Source organism: Histoplasma capsulatum, genomic scaffold, assembly GCF_000149585.1.
Source record: "Histoplasma capsulatum NAm1 scaffold_5 genomic scaffold, whole genome shotgun sequence".
NCBI lineage: Eukaryota > Fungi > Ascomycota > Eurotiomycetes > Onygenales > Ajellomycetaceae > Histoplasma > Histoplasma mississippiense.
Window position 1 is genome coordinate 1,592,909 of NW_001813978.1, and position 16,445 is coordinate 1,609,353.

The following is a 16,445-nucleotide window of genomic DNA, read 5'->3' on the forward strand; positions in this document are numbered from 1 at the left end:
AGAAAGGTATGTCAAATGAACACCTTGGAACTGGGAAAGAAGGAAAATGGAAGATTAAAATAGAAAATTTATGAGAATGTTACTTTTCCAAGTGAGATTTTCCTTATGCTGGATCCCTCTATGAATTATGGGTGCTGTGGTTCAATCAGACTCAATAATACCGCCATCAAGCAGAATATTGTGAGTAGATGAAGTGGATTAAATAGGGGGTTGGGTTGATCTCAAGCATATGGAGAGTATATAGAAACATAGTATTATCAATGATTAGAAAAAGGAGAAGATCTCAAGCATATGTAAAATGGTATATTCTTAAGAGTCCAAGATATGGCGATTGCGTGATGGAAATTCCAATCCAGGGAAAAAAGGGGTTGTCTAACCTCGACTTTTTAGTTGTCTTCGTTTTTGATAGTTGTGGCTTATGTGGCTGATTGGGGTCTTCAGATGCGGATACCGAAGCCGAAAGAGCATTGTCTTCCGGAATTTCGCCACGCGCCTCGACACCTAATCGTGGGATGAACTTCCCAACACGCAGTTGATACTGCTTATAATCAGGGTATTTCGACGCGGTAATCTTTTCCGTAAGATATGTACTTCCCTGGAAGAGGGCAACATAGCATAGGGACCCAATGCCAGTCTAGTTGTACAATTGGTCAGTTTTGGACACAGGACCACTGGTACGATGCTAGCCAAACCGCCTGCTCAGCCACAAAATTTGGGTGTCGACACCAGGCCCAGAGACCCGACACAACAAAGCCACGGCTCAGATCGTCATTTGTGTATATCCCCTTATATTGGGATGGGATCCGAGCGATTTCATTGTACTCCTTCTTGGCTTTTTGAAATCTTCATTGTTGTTGGTCTGCTAGTGCTTCGATGAAGACGAAGAAGAGGATAATCCGTGAGAAGAGTGAATCGGAAAGTTCGTGTTTGGACCCTTCTGAGACACTGCTCAGTAACACAAACATATACGTTGGAGTGGTGATGAGGGCTAGTAGAACTGGTTGCGCGAGAGAAATGAAAGTGAGGTTGAATAAGATGAACAGAAAATGGTTGTTTATTTTCCTCCGCACAATGGCCCAACGGTAATCTTCTGATCCGACGCTGTACCCGCCTCTTCTCCAGTAGTTAAAAGTGAGTCGAAGCTAAAGTGGGTATGTAATGAGTTAGTTCACTGGCTTAACTCCATGATTCGCGCTGCATTGGGAAACATCAGGATGGTAAGCAAAGAAGATAAGCCTTCCACCCCAAATGATGGTGATTCCGCAAATAGCATCGATTATTCCAGTTGGCAATCCGCGTCAAGCGAGACCAAACGGAGTAGTGAACGTTGTAGACGATCGGAAGGATGCTCCAGCTGCGGTCAACTTGAGAATAGTTTCTGGTTACTTCAGATGCAATCAAGAAGACTGGGGCGAGAAATATCGCGAAAGCAATGGCTGTGATGAAAGGGTTTGTGGTGCCATAGATGTGTTGGAGAGCTTGTACGGAGTATATCAGTACCGCTATCAATCAACCTTGTTGGAAGGGATATGAGTTGGATAAGAAAGGGGAGACTGTGAGAGGAAAATCGGCGCAATCCGCAAATGTCTATACAGTTGGCAAAGCCATCTTAGACCGATGGCGGAATAGTCGGAATATTTCATGAACTGTGCTGTTGTCGCGAGGTTAAAATGGTTCAGGTTGTTGATTCAAGAAGTGGCCTTGGTCCGTGCGTGACGAGAAGCTCGGGTAAGAAATAAGCTTAACGCGTCAACGCGGCTCAGGTTTGACAAACTTGATAAGAGCCTCATAGCAAACACACTCCTCAGCCATTTTGCAACCTCGGTGACGGTGTTATCTGGGTAGTTCCCTTCCGCTACCTTACGTCAAAAATGGCCATGGGGCATAATCGAAGGGTATGACACAGACACAAGTTTCAAATTCGAATTTCACCGCTTGCGAATGGCCCGCAAAATTTTATGTGTCGCAGAAAAACCTGCAATTGCTAGAGTGGTAGCGCAGCATCTCTCTGGAGGTTCAAGCCGCGCGGTAAGATTAAGATCCAGGGGACTTCAAGAATCAAAATAATTAATACCCAGGGCGATATTGTAGGTATCGATTCGGGGTAATGTGTTTGTGAAAAACTACGAGTTTGATTTCACATTCGCTCCACCATGGGGCCAATGTTCGGTGATCATGACAAGTGTCCTTGGCCACTTGACGAGCTTGGACTTTGACTCGCAGTACAGAGGCTGGAATTCCTGCCCGCCTGGCCTGCTGTTTGACGCACCTGTGGTAGATTCCGTTGCCAAAGTTAGTTCCTACACTCCACAAATTACTACGAACGGGACCTAACCTACGGCCCAGGACAACTTGACTATCGCTGAAAATATTCGAACATTGGCCAGAAATTCCAAGGCTCTATTTATTTGGACTGACTGTGACCGTGAAGGAGAGCATATTGGGACAGAAGTACGGTACCAGGCGAGAAAATCAAATCCAAGAATCGAGATTAAACGGGCGAGGTTCAGTAATACGGAACGAGCGTCAGTTAGCCTACGGAGACAACCATGCCTGAATCCTGGTACTGACATTTTCTAGGCATATATTGCAGGCCGCGACCAATCCAATAGAGTTGGATGACAGTCAGGCTAATGCAGTTGCTGCACGGATCGAGCTGGATTTAAGGATCGGGGCAGCTTTTACTAGGCTACAAACCCTCCAACTCAAATCATTGGGAGGTGTCCTAGAGGACAGAGTTATCAGCTACGGTATTTATATCAAATTTCCACTTTTCTAATTCCACAGAGCCTTTAACAGTTCCAGGGTCCTGCCAGTTCCCGACATTGGGATTTGTGGTCGACAGATATTTCCGGGTCAAAAACTTCAAGCCAGAAAAATTCTGGACCATCAAAGTTTCACATGTCCGTGATGGGAAAACTGTCAACTTTTTGTGGCGGAGGGTCCACCTTTACGACAGGGCTGCTGTCGTAATACTGTTTGAGCGGTGCTTGACTTCAAAAACCGCTAAGGTTACGAAAATGCACAAGAAACCAACACGCAAATGGCGCCCACTGCCTTTGACTACTGTGGACCTCCAAATGATGGGAAGTAGGTATCTGCGAATGGATAGCCAGAAAGTTATGAAGGTTGGTATATGCTCCCCCACGCCACAAAGTCTTGCTGATAGGATTTAGATCGCAGAAACTCTATACACAAAAGGGTTTATCAGTTATCCACGCACGGAAACGGATCAGTTCGACAAAGGAATTGATCTGAAAAAGTTGATCGAAAAGCAAATACCGAGTGAAAATTGGGGCCAGTATGCGCAGCGGTTTGTTGCCTTGTCTAGTGCCCTCCAGGTATAAATTTGACCTTATTGACCATTTCCCTAGTCTAATTAATGGTTCCTTCACCCAACCACGAGCTGGTCATCACAACGACAAGGCCCACCCTCCCATTCATCCAGTCATATTTGCAGCACCAACCGTCCTTTCCAACGATGAACGTCTTGTCTACGAATTCGTCACCCGACGTTTTCTCGCCTGCTGCTCTGAAGATGCAAAAGGCGAGTCCACCGAAGTGGAAATAAAGTACGGTGATGAGATCTTCCACACACATGGTCTTCTCGTCCTGGAAAGGAATTACTTAGATGTTTACGTATACGATAAATGGGAAAGTAGTCAAGAGATTCCCCCTTTCACACTTGGCGAGGTGTTCGAACCCACGGAAGCTAAAATCACGGATGGCAAGACCGTTGCACCAGGTTATCTAACGGAGCCTGAGCTTATTGGTCTTATGGATGCTAATGGAATCGGAACTGACGCTACAATGGCAGATCATATTGCAAAGATAAAGGAGCGAGAATATGTAGCCACTCGACCTCGTGGTGGTGGGAGGGGTAATAATGCTGTACAAGAATTTATCCCCACTCAGCTTGGTGTTGCTCTCGTTGAGGGCTATGATAATGTCGTGAATGGCTTGCCCGACAGTCCGAGCCTGAGCAAACCATTTCTACGAAAGGAAATGGAATTGCGGATGCGAGAAATTTGCGTCGGTACAAAGTCGAAGACGGAAGTGGTGAATGAGAGCTTGCAGATGTATCGTGAGGTTTTCGTGCATACACAGCAGAGGATTGATATGCTTAAGGCTGCATGTAGGAAATATCTTTTTGAAGAGCGTGGTCTGTGACCATACTTCACTACGCACGCATGCTTGCAGTATTCTGCTACGGCAACAACTTAAAATAAAAACATTCAAATGACCGCCAAATTTTGGAGTCCCGCTTGGAATTTTTATTTGAGCTGTCTCGATCTCTCCCCACCTCACTTACACACCTTAGTCTTTGGCGTACTTGACCTACACATTGAGACTTTTTAGATTTTGATACCCTTCCCCTATGATCATGCCGAGTACGATATCTTTCATGACATTTTAAATATTCCGAGCATTCTCAAGGCTTTACAGCCTCCTAGGTATAGTACAGTACATACATTACAAATGTGAGAAAACAATTCAATATCTGAAACACCACCCAGACTTCAAGTTCCAGCATCTCAATTGCGAGAATCTATATCCTATTTTTTTTTTTTTTAATCAATTAATTCCCGGGGCCAGAAACCCTCGCAATAACGGAAGACATGAAGTCGTAAGTATATAAATATTCTTAACGCACATTTTATTTATGAGAAGAGTTAAAGGATTGATTTGGAGGCTCAGATAGGCGACCTCGCTTGCGGCACCAAATCTCAAGACAACGTTCTCGTCACTGATCTTTGGAAGTTAGCAAGTAGTAGAAGGAGTTGTGTTTGAGAGAGCCTAGTGTCTGGTTTGTACACAATGGTGATGATTGGGCCTTGGGCCAAACAGATGTATCCTGTAGCGAAGAATCAAGACACAAGTTTGAAACAAGAACAGGCAGCGAACCCACCAAGCGATCCTGAGCACTGTTTCACTTCCTAAATGTTTTCTTCTTCGTCGCCTTCTTGTTGTGTGAGAATGCACCCTCTGGTCCCACATACGCAGGATCCCGGCGGCTCATATTTTTATCTGGCTGTTTCGAAGCGGGGTCCGAACTTGGTGGATAAGCTGAAGACTTGGATGACGAAGTGATTTGCTTCGAAGGGTCGCCTGATTCCTTGGTGATGTCTCCCTTCAGTCCTGGATTAGCTCCGGGAGCCGCTTGAGATATTTTTTCTTCGACTTCTGGTATGTCAGCAGATTCCACGTACGCCGGATCCCAGCGACTATTATTTTTATCTCGCTGTTTCGGTGCCTGTCGTTTCGGTGCTGGAGTCGAAGCCACGGGTGCGGATGCCAATGATGTCGACGCAGTAGACTGAGTAGAAGGTTTTGCTGACTCGTTGGAAGTAGTTCCTTCACTCGCAGAGGTCGCATCTCTCCAACTAAGCTTCTCTTTCAATTGCGTTTCCGATGTTACTGTGGATGGGCTTGGTTTATCATCCCCAGGAACAGTGGACGTCTGGGGAGGCTCATTTCCGTTGTCTTTGGTAGATTTTTTCCCGCTTGATACTTGGGCAAACATGGCTGCCGACTTTGCGACATCTTTTTGGACCATACCTCTCTCGATATCGAGCGGGCTTGTTGGAGGTGTAGTGATGCCTAACTTTTCACGGATTTTGAAAATCTCAATACCCTGCTGAGTGAGCAAGGTACGGCATGCTTGTGTTGACAGGCCAAACTCCTTGATCTGAGTGGTGATTCGATCCACATCACATCGAGTCGTCAGGGCGATTGTATCCACCTGGTTAAGGGTTGACTTTAGCTTCTCAATTTTCATGTCGGTTTCTGTTGCAGGTTGGCTGCCTTGTTGGTCATTTTTTTTAGTTTCTAGTTCCTTAGTCAACCCTTCTATAGCCGCATCACACGATCTTATTTTCTCCACGAGCTCCTTGAACTCGTTGTTAGAGTCCTTCTTATTGTTCAACTCTCTCAAGTCGTTAGATAGTCGCTGGAGAATCTCCTCATGGGATTTCAGCTTCCCTCGAAGTTCGCCGCTCTGGCTTTTTGACTCCAGAGTGGTATTTTTAAATTTTTCAAAACCCCTGACCAGCGTATTCGTAGCTTCCTCGCATGTCCCGATTTTATTTTGGAGCAGTTCGAACTGATTGATCGGGTCCTGTTTGTCGTTCCTTAACGCCTCCAATTCATCAGACAATCGTTGAACCGCGGCTTCGTGGGTTTTGAGTTTCTCTTGGATTTCATCAGTTCGATTGTTTGACTCCTGGGGGCCGTGTTTCAAAGTATCCAAGTCACCAGTCTTCGTATTTGCGATGTTCTCGGACGACTCAACCTCCGAACGGATGCCCACGACCTGTGTATTAGGGTCTTGCATCGAACCACCGGTCTCGCTGACATCATCGACATGCATCCAAAGTTCCCACTCTCGATTCAATTTCCGTATTGCTTCTTCGGAGGAAGCAGCTTTTGCCTGAAGCTTGTCTATTTGGTCAGCCAGAACAACAGTCGACATTGCTGTCTTTTGGTTATTGTTGGTTTGCACTTTTAATGAGTCGATCTCCCGAACTAATTCATCCGTTCTCTTAGATGACGAGGTGATTTTCTTTTTGAGTTCTAATATTGCAGTTTGTGTGTCCTTTAGCGTTCGCTGCGCAACTTGAAGATCTTCCTTCTGATTTTCTTTAAGATTCGCAAATCCCATCGCCAAATCCTTCACTTCCTTTCCTTTTGTTTCAAGCCCAACTCGAAGGGACTGCATATTTTCCTGGAGTTCTTGAAGCCATGTGGTAAATTCATTCCAACGGTCGACAGCCTGTTGAAGCTTTACATCTTGCAAGTCCAGCGTGTCCATCATTTCAGTTGACTTGATGAAGAGCTGATCAAAGTCCGCTTTCGAAGTGAATTTTAGTTGTGTATCAGGCACCTGGTTGATCAAGAAAGCGAGCTCCACCGGAGTGGGTTTGAAATGTGGAGATTCTAACAGGTGGCCTACCTGTTCTTTGAGAGATTGCAGGGAAGTGTTCGAAGTTTCAACTTTAGCGGACAATTCCTCAAGCTCTGTTCTGAAGGCCATTTTATTTTTCAAGTCGTCTAGCAAGCTGCTTAGAGAAGCAAAACGGGCGCTGGTTAGTCCGGACCTTTGCTCTGATTGCAATTGGTTCACCTGTTCTTGAACATGTTTCAGACTGGCGTTGAAAGTTTCTGACATGTTTGATGTCGTATTCGCAACGTTCATCTGGCCAGATATCAGCTCAAAAAGTCGAGTTAAGGCTTGTACAAACTCGGTGTCAGTTCCTTTAGATGACACCGGAGTTTTATTATGACTCTCTGAGATTTTAGAGTTTCTGCTGCGAGAGAGCAACCAGGTTCCAAAGGCAAATAAAAGAATGACGGTTGTATACATATTTGGGTGGCGTACTATTGCGTCCTCGAACAGGACGATCCATCTAGATAAAACCCACTCGGGATTAGTTGGAACTTCATAAATATTGTCTGGCATTATCGTTTGGCCGGCTCCGAAGTGGTCCGTAATTGTTGAGGTCACAAAAATTGTGACAGTCTGCGGGGGTTCTTGGAAATCTTGGAGAGTTCTCTGCGCAGTAAAGGGTGAAACCGATCAAGGATTGGCGTGTATGTTGTATGGATTTCGTGGATTTTGGATCAGCTCCCAAGACATAAGCATCCGCATCACGACGTTGCGATGTACTAAGATAATTATAGATCCTTGCAGCACATTCTCCCGTTGCGGTCAGCTGGAGTGCCCCAACGAGACGATCTGGAAGAGGTCTATCTGGGTGAATATTCGTAAGCGGAACTGGAAGATAAAACCCAATACTGGTTAAAAGCGTAAATACGCCAACAAGTAGGTAAAGCTCCATGGTTCTGATAAAGACAGCTATGTGGAGGCCTGAGGCTCTGACTGGGTGTGGGAAAAGGAGACTCCAGGAAGTCTTAATTCGGTTGAACAGTCTGAAATGGAGAGAGAATGCAAATTCGTGCGTTGATATCAAGTAGATAGTAGCGTGGTGGTAAACGTAAGGTGGAAGATGGAATCAATGTGGACTTGTTGTAGGAGCTTTATATGGGGAATATGAAGAAATTAAAAGACTCAGGAGTAGCAATGTAGTTAGATGCTGTTGGCGAAAGCGTGAAGTATTTTACTTCGTTACGTAGCGGGCCCCACGATAACAGCAAATGGCGGATCCAAATAAAGCAACAGCTTGCACAGAAACATAATGACTATGGAGAGGGAAATCCCAGTCATATATAACTGCCGCTCCATAAACGGGCCAGGGAAGTAAAACAGATGGGTCCTCTTTCATTCAGCCGCTTGGAAGCTTTGCAAACGATGAAGTTCATTCATCAAATCAGCTCAATTGGCTGTGGGGGAAAGGGCTCTAAGGATTGTTTGCTCCTACTCCTTCAAACCTGGCCTGCAGCGCAGCCGATGTTTCGTAGTATTCAATAGCTCAGCGCTGTTCTGTGCATGAATGAAATGCTATCTTTTAGTGCAAGGTTGTGGGTATACTATCAATTGCCTCCATTATGGAAGTGCTGCAATGATTGGAATTCTTTTCAGTGGGGGGTGATCCCACTGACTATACCCATGTGCTTCATAAACAAAGAGCTGAGTACTACCAAAGACCATGAAGGCAGTACATTTTACGCGCTGATGACAGATTCATACATCTGTGGGCTAGGGGACAAACCCACCATCGAAGGGCTCACAACAAAGCTTTTTCAAAAGCCTTTAAACAGTAGATATATGAGTCCATCATAGATGCTGCAAACAGACACTAGCATCGAAGGGCTTTGTTGCAGAACTACAGCATGCTGAGCATACTGCGTCGGTTTATTAGGACATAATACCAGATTTCTGAACACCAAGAGATTAGCCATCAATGGTTTGCTGTTTGGGCAGTCTTTGATGTCGACCCATCCAGGCACAACAGCACGGTCACTTACAATAACAAACATGTCTAACCTAGAAAGTCAGATTCCTCCCTCTCTATGCTGAAAAACAAGGAGGCCGGAAAATTGTAGGCTGGAGATATTGAAACACCTCTTTCGGAAGATTTTGCAGCTGTTGTACGGAGTAGATTCCTGCAAGTTGGTGGTCTCATTAAGGTTCAGGAGTCTAACCAATTATTATTTCAACAGAACCTTGGAAGGCAAGTTATTCCTTATTCAAGTTAGTTAGACTCCATCTAAGCTTAGCTGATCCATTGTAGCAAATCAATTTAGCTGACTATCCCGCCTCTACTTGGCCATAACACTTCGCTCAACTTATTCGTGTTTCTTAACACATTTAATTTATATTCCTAAAAGTTCTTTGAGATGACGCCTTGTGCAAGGGAATAAGCGATGGACTGTTTTCATCTTCAATCTCAAGTGGGTTAGAACAGGCAAATTTATTAATCCCTCCAAATGCCATGACCAAGAGCAAAATTGAACTTGTCAGTTCAGCAGGGAATGGGAGTTTTCTCAGATTTGAGTGCAATATAATGGATTCGAGTTGAATTTTGTTTCTCTCTTCCTTTTTCTGAGTTCGGATGCTCAGCGATATCTAGCTTGAGCTCTGGAGTTGCTTCTCTCCACTGCATGCTTCTTCTATTTCCGAGTCACTCTCCAGCGAAGACGACCAGAGCATTTTTCTTTCCTTACATGTAGGATATTGTGGTGATATTGGCACTGAATAGGACGCATCTCATCGATGTTCCATTTCCCTTTACCATGAATGTCAGCGGGGTGTTCTACCATCAGGGCCCTTAGCAGACTCTCAGAAAGCTCGCTTGATGTAACGGATCGTGCTAGAGAGGAAGAGAAAGATTCGATATCACTTTCATCTACTTTCCCATGTTTCTTCAGTCCCTGTCGCATATCATAGTTCGCGTCCCCATGATAATCGGTGTTGCTTGTCTCTCCACCAAAATCATTTAGTGCGTTGGTGGGAAGCCCCACCATCGAAAGCTTTGGGATGTCACGGAAACCTTTTTCATTTATGTTGGCTGATTTGGGTGCTAGCCTGGAGGGGGCCAGCTCCTCCTCTAAATAGCGTAACTTGTCCTAAGATGATAGACTGACCAGTTAACATGAAAACGAATGTTATTAGGAACCACATAACTATGGGCTGGAACATAAGTTATGGTTTGATACATACTTTTAGCTCATCTATCTCCTGATATATGCAAACCGTATTTCGAAGTGCCTCACGGCTATCAGTGACCATGCTCCTCATCTGGGTTTGGATATTCTCCATCTCCGTCCTAGCCAACGCAACTTCATGTTCTAGAGACCCGAAATAAGGAAGCTGGTTCATGGCTTCACGGATCGTCTTAATGTTCGACTCGAGGAGCTGTCTTTCCTTCAGATACACCATGGGCAGACTACCCAACAGATTTGCATCCAGCCTTCTGACTGTCCGATGAAATTCTTCTGTAAAGTTTGGTATAAGATTCTTTAGCCTGTCGATTTCAGAGTCTAGATCATCTTTCGCGGCGGTGAGGGAGTCCTTGAAATTTCCAATATAGTCACGAAGCAATTCATCTCGTGTCGGCCAGGTCGTATACTCTGTCTTCAAGCCATGCGCAGCCTCCTTCAAGAGCACACATTCCTCGAGTATTTCTTTTGAACACTGTGCGAATGTAGTAGTGATCCTCGCCATCTGCTGCTTAATCTCTCCATCTGTAGCTTTTAATAATGTGAACACTTCAGCTGAAGCTTTGATTAAATCCATCTTACTCAAAAGAAGATATCGTTGGAGCTCAAACTCAGCGTCCGTTTTGTCAATTCCACCATGCGTTGCTCTACCAGTGAGATATAACCTACCCCTTTTCCATATGGTGTATGCGAATAGAAAGTAAGTACGTGTCGCACGGAGAAGAAGTAGTACGGCGCTGGCATAGATAATAAATATGAGGGCTTGGCCGAAGACATTTTTGCCATCAAAAAAGAATGTTTTGAGCGATTCCAAAAACCCCTCTATTTTGCCAGCTTGGGCATGATCAGGTATTTCGATTAAAGCTCGCGGTTCAATAAAGTTTCTAGTCATAGTTGGTTCTACTACGCGGTCTGCCTCTGTCGGCATCGGTGCCAGAATTCCAGTTGGGATAGGCGTAGTCTGGACGGTAGTATGTTGTTCCTCAGGGATACCAATATCTAGCACCTTTCCCAGCTTGTCCAAAACATATGTGGAACGAAATCCGTCGTATAAACGCCATTCAAAACCGTTCGCCGGCTTGATATAAGTGACCGGAATTTCCTGGAGTCCCTCAAATAGTAGAGCCACAGAGACTGACAAAATCACAAGCCCAATGAGGACCATGGCGACGATAAGTTTGAAATAGAGAAAGAAAATTGCTTGTATATCGTAATATGGGATGGAGGACAGAGATGCAAGGAAGTTTAGACGGGCATTTTGTCAATGTATAGGGAAATGCTTTATGTGTCTGACTGAATTGATGCTATGCTCGATTTATGAGGACATTGCAGAAGTATGGTGCAAATATCATTGGGAGAGTGAACGAAATGGATTGCAAAACACAACAATAAAGGAGTAAGCTTACGGTGTTGTTTGAAGGAACTCGAATGGGTTTGAAGGTGCCCGGGGCTACAAGACAGAATCCGTTGTAGCAGGCGTGAATAGAAAGAAGAAATAAGTGAGAAATCAAGGCTTGCCCTGAATGAGAATTTTTTGAAGCATTGATAGTGAAAGAAACCCTACAAGAACTGATAATCAAATTCGAATTAAAGACTAGTGGATAGGATTTAATGATATCCAACAATAGTGATGGCGGCCATTCAAAGTCAGCTAGCTTCCCTTCTCACAATTCTTTATGTCCGCTGCATAAGGAACAATGATAAAATTGTATAAATCAATGAACACTTACGAGCAAAGAGGTACGTTGGATAGGTTAATAATAGCAACAATGCAAAATGGATGTTTGACTGAGACTGGAAAGGAGATTCTTAACGAAACCCGTAACCCATTTTGTAAAATAGTAGGGGACCGTAAAATGAGTACCTCGGAGAATAATTATGGTAAATAAAGAAGTTGATACAGTGTATAACAAAGAGTTCATTTCATGTGCTGATGCTGAAATGTCCAATGTTTCTTGGGTATATGAGGTCAAAATTTAACGAAATAATACATACTCGAAGAACAAGAAAGGTGGAGTATCCTTTGAACGATAAAAGCGGTTGACATTATGAGTTGCCAGTGATGTACAGTACGACGCGCAACACTCGAGATATGACAATTGAGGTGAGATTCGATGCCAATTAATAAGAAATAATTGCTTCAATGATGAGAAAGACCCCTGATAATAATAAGGGAGGTTGGAGGTAGATGTGCCTTGCCGCCAATTATTCAAGCCGATTTGCGAGCACCACTCCATAGTATACTGCTGAGCTAATGCTCAAAAGACTAACCAAGGAGCAGACCCCATGAACCTTGGCAAAGGTTCTGTTCAGACGAAGCATCTCCTTGGAGTGAGGAGCGGGATCGTAGCACTTCTTTCCATCGATCGTCTCTATCCGCAGTATTAGCTGTGGGTGCCCCAAAATATGGAGAGGGGACTTTAACAAACCCTGATGTCTCCTCTGGCGCATGATCTTAGCAGTCATTGGGCCCAGGACCAACCTGTTTGTCAGGCCAGCTAGGAACATTGTAAGAAGTGGATATAATGCTGTCGTCCGGTTGCCTTCAGCCAATACTCCGGATAGCCCAGATACGCCGCGCCCCCCAAATGGCCTTTCTCCCGGGTATGTTAAAGCAACGACTACTGGTAGTGATGCCTGTAGAGTGAAGTAAACGGGAATCATTGACGCTTGGAGGGTGGAGAATTGAGGGCGGGGAAGTGTTCTGTATGCGATGATACCGCCCACAAAGGTCTACCAAATCTCAGTATCAAGCATAAGCGGACATCAGGCGACAAATCGTGAACGAACCTGATAGAGCTGGGCACCAAGAAGTGTGCCATAGCTAAATCATGGAATATTAGCTGTGGTGCGAGCATGGCTCAAAAATCGCGGAGTTATAGATGGGCCAAACCTGATAACATGAAATGGTGCCAACGAGAATTCAACCATTCTTCACGATATTTCAGATAACTATGTACTGTGTGTCTTCCTTGGATAGAGCGACAAACTGGCTGGGAAAAAAAATCTGATGTAACAAGGATGAGGAGAACCTGCCAGCGCACGAATGGAGCCGTCCTTGAGGCTTGGATGTTGTCGGCATCGTCATTGCCGGCGAGGCAATAACTAATAAACACACGGGCCACTGCCAGAGAAGCCGAGTGCAATGCGGAACTGCCAACTTCCACATGATAAGCTACTAAATTCCACGACCATTCAAGAAAGCATGTGACCTCGCGTCTGGGGCGTGTCTGCCTACAAGCCAGCTCCTGACAGCTCTCTTCTTGCATAATATACACTGGCCCATGATCGATTATTCTCTTCATCTCCGTCTTCCGTCTTCCCTGCACAGGAAAAGCGGTTTGAAAGATGGCGGACAAGGAGGCTACTGTGTATATTGTTGATGTCGGCAAATCTATGGGTGAATGCCATAATGGCAGGTCGATATCAGACCTTGATTGGGCTATGCGGTATATATGGGACAAGATAACAACCACGGTATTTACAATTGTAATTTCCTTGCATTGACCATATCTCACACGAATTATCTAGGTTGCTACGGGCAGGAAAACGGCGACACTTGGAGTAATTGGCCTCAAAACTGATGGTAGATTGTCTTCTCCGATATGTAAGATGTTTTGCTAAGCATGTATGATAGACTCCAATAATCCATTATGGGAGAAAGATGAAGAGGAAAGCTATGCCAACATCTCCGTTTTCCAAGACATAAGCCAGTATGTTGAGACCTTGGGTTTTGTCGCTTTTGTATTTTTTCGGGCTAATAACTGCGTTCCTAGGATTCTCATGCCCCAAATTCGCGAGCTGCGTGAATTGATCAAACCTAGCCATACGTTAGAAGGCGATGGTACGTGTGATAGACCGAAATTTTGTGTTTGTTTATTTTTAGATCTTTCTCTCATAGGCCCCTAGCAATATCTTCTCTGATCCTGGCAATTGATATGATTGTACGATATTGTAAAAAATTGAAGTACAAGCGAAAAATTGTCCTCGTTACAGATGGAATGGGTGCTATGGATATAGACGGGATCGATGGAATTGTGAGCAAAATAAACGAAGAAAATATTGAGCTTGTCATACTGTGAGTTAAATATTCCCTTTCGCCTTTCGCGACAGAATTTCATCTAACTTGGAGAAGTGGTGTTGATTTTGATGATCCGGAGTATGGGTTCAAAGAAGAAGATAAGGAGCCATTGAAGGTAGGCTTCACTGCCAAATACAAGAGGGACAATAGTGACCAACCCGTCAGGCCAAAAATGAGAGCCATCTGAAACAGCTTGTCGAGGATTGCGAGGGTATATTCGGTACCTTGGAACATGCAATATCCGAGATGGAGATACCTCGAACGAAAGTTGTACGGTCGATGCCTACTTTCAAAGGTGACTTAAGACTAGGGGATCCGGACCAATATTCATCTGCCCTAACTATCCAGGTGGAAAGATACTATCGAACCTATGCGGCTCGGCCGCCTCCAGCAAGTTCATTTGTTTCCTCATCTGCGTTATCAGAAGGACAAGAGACCGCTCAGTCGTCAGCTACTCTAGCGGCCAAGGAGCCTAGCCAGGAACGAGGGGCTGGAGCTGCTTCCTTAACCGCTGTGAGAAACGCTCGGACGTATCAGGTGGATGACAAAGGAGCTGCGGGAGGTAAGCGAGACGTGGCACGAGATGAACTTGCCAAAGGTTACGAGTATGGACGCACTGCCGTGCATATCACCGAGTCAGATGAAAACATCACCAAACTGGAAACGGAAGCTGCTTTGGAGTTTATAGGATTCATCCCAAGTGATAACGTTCGTAAATCCCTTTTCCATTTCAACACATTCAAGGCTGTTAATTCATGGACAATAGTACGACCGCTATATGAACATGTCAACATCCAATATTATCATTGCGCAAAAGACGAATAATAAAGCTATCCTTGCACTTTCGTCGATAATTCACGCCTTGTTCGAACTTGAATGTTATGCTGTGGCAAGGCTGGTTCCAAAAGCTGGAAAATCTCCACTGGTAGTTCTCCTTGCACCTTCGATAGAGCCTGATTATGAGTGTTTCCTCGAGGTGCAATTGCCTTTTGCAGAAGACATGCGCTCCTACCGTTTCCCGCCGTTGGATAAAGTCGTCACAATTTCGGGGAAAACGGTGACTGAACATCGGAACCTCCCGAGTGATTCCTTGCTTTCCAGGATGGCCGAGTATGTCGATAGCTTGGAGCTCACTGAAAAAGATGAAGATGGGTGAGTGGTCAAACTTCTTGTAAGAAGTCCTGATAGCTTACTCCAGGCAGAGAAACCATCGAGTCTATGTTAATAGAAAATTCTTTTTCGCCCCTTTTGCATCGGATCGACCATGCCATTCGGTGGCGTGCGGTCCACCCCTCTGAGCCTCTCCCTCCGGTGCCCGAGATCCTTCAGAAATTATCACGTCAGCCGGAGGACCTACAAGCTCAGAGCGAAAATTCCCTTGCTAATCTCATAGCAACCTCCGATGTTAAAAAGGGTACTTTATTCTTTTTCAAGAACACTACTGCATATAATCTTCATAGCTGACGACTGTTTTCTTATCGCAGTCCCCCCTAAGGCTAAAGGCCGTAAACGCGACCGAGAAATAGACAAACCGCTCTCGGGCTTAAACGTCCAAGAGCTTCTCCAGACAGAAAAACGTGTCAAGATCTCTCCTGATAACGCCATACCTGAATTCAAGCAATCGTTGGTTAGTTCACAGGATATCGACGCGGTCAAGGATGCTGTGAAACAAATGTCTTCCATAATCGAGAGCCAAATCAGACACAGTTTGGGCGATGCCAACTATGATCGGGCTATCGAAGGCTTGGGAACCATGAAAGAGGAACTAGTTGCCTTTGAGGAGCCAGCCCTCTATAATGACTTCATCCGCAACCTGAAAACGAAGCTACTAGGGAATGACCTTGGTGGAGATAGGCGCGAAATGTGGTGGTATATAAGGAAAAATAGGCTCGGGTTGATTGATAAGAGGCTCTCCGAGCTTTCCGACGTGACGGAGGAAGAAGCTCGGGCGGTAAGTAACCGCTTCCCATCTCATGCTTTACATCCTCTTAACCGTAAGGCCGTTTCTAACATCTGGTCAGTTTTTATCCGCAAAATAAGCAATGGATAGGGCGGTGGCGCAAGTTCGCATGACACTGCTGCGATCCAGAATACGAATGGGGACCGTTTCGTTCATATCACTCATAGGATGACTTAATGACTTAGGTAGTTAAATGAACTTATTTAATAATATTGTAGCATAGCACTAATTATATATAATCCAAAACCCCTGAGGGGAATCATGGTAAACTGTCAAAATAAACGC

At 44.8% G+C, this 16,445-nt stretch overlaps 6 protein-coding genes across 6 annotated transcripts; 2 read left to right on the top strand and 4 right to left on the bottom strand.

The window, feature by feature from the left end:
• Positions 1 to 118: 118 nt before the first annotated feature.
• Positions 119 to 1,608, bottom strand: HCAG_05319 (conserved hypothetical protein; the record flags this gene model as incomplete). The annotated part of the gene is made up of 4 exons (XM_001539802.1): positions 119 to 134; positions 378 to 634; positions 1,071 to 1,142; positions 1,594 to 1,608. The coding sequence occupies 4 exons, from the start codon at positions 1,606 to 1,608 to the stop codon at positions 119 to 121; spliced, it is 360 nt and encodes a 119-aa protein (XP_001539852.1).
• A 333-nt stretch (positions 1,609 to 1,941) lies between these two features.
• On the top strand, positions 1,942 to 4,170 carry HCAG_05320 (DNA topoisomerase III; the record flags this gene model as incomplete). Its single annotated transcript, XM_001539803.1, has 7 exons — positions 1,942 to 2,028; positions 2,092 to 2,292; positions 2,347 to 2,525; positions 2,581 to 2,750; positions 2,800 to 3,128; positions 3,177 to 3,313; positions 3,375 to 4,170. 7 exons carry the CDS (start codon positions 1,942 to 1,944, stop codon positions 4,168 to 4,170), a joined length of 1,899 nt encoding a protein of 632 aa, XP_001539853.1.
• Positions 4,171 to 4,549: 379 nt separating this feature from the next.
• Positions 4,550 to 7,363, bottom strand: HCAG_05321 (predicted protein; the record flags this gene model as incomplete). Its single annotated transcript, XM_001539804.1, has 3 exons — positions 4,550 to 4,556; positions 4,655 to 4,747; positions 5,001 to 7,363. 3 exons carry the CDS (start codon positions 7,361 to 7,363, stop codon positions 4,550 to 4,552), a joined length of 2,463 nt encoding a protein of 820 aa, XP_001539854.1.
• A 1,918-nt stretch (positions 7,364 to 9,281) lies between these two features.
• On the bottom strand, positions 9,282 to 11,284 carry HCAG_05322 (predicted protein; the record flags this gene model as incomplete). The annotated part of the gene is made up of 3 exons (XM_001539805.1): positions 9,282 to 9,329; positions 9,625 to 10,026; positions 10,121 to 11,284. 3 exons carry the CDS (start codon positions 11,282 to 11,284, stop codon positions 9,282 to 9,284), a joined length of 1,614 nt encoding a protein of 537 aa, XP_001539855.1.
• A 1,040-nt stretch (positions 11,285 to 12,324) lies between these two features.
• HCAG_05323 (conserved hypothetical protein) lies at positions 12,325 to 13,207 on the bottom strand (the record flags this gene model as incomplete). The annotated part of the gene is made up of 4 exons (XM_001539806.1): positions 12,325 to 12,491; positions 12,549 to 12,852; positions 12,910 to 12,943; positions 13,164 to 13,207. 4 exons carry the CDS (start codon positions 13,205 to 13,207, stop codon positions 12,325 to 12,327), a joined length of 549 nt encoding a protein of 182 aa, XP_001539856.1.
• Positions 13,208 to 13,467: 260 nt separating this feature from the next.
• HCAG_05324 (conserved hypothetical protein) lies at positions 13,468 to 16,273 on the top strand (the record flags this gene model as incomplete). The annotated part of the gene is made up of 11 exons (XM_001539807.1): positions 13,468 to 13,596; positions 13,651 to 13,726; positions 13,757 to 13,832; positions 13,896 to 13,963; positions 14,116 to 14,197; positions 14,255 to 14,315; positions 14,366 to 14,908; positions 14,967 to 15,352; positions 15,403 to 15,614; positions 15,685 to 16,151; positions 16,241 to 16,273. 11 exons carry the CDS (start codon positions 13,468 to 13,470, stop codon positions 16,271 to 16,273), a joined length of 2,133 nt encoding a protein of 710 aa, XP_001539857.1.
• Positions 16,274 to 16,445: the final 172 nt, after the last annotated feature.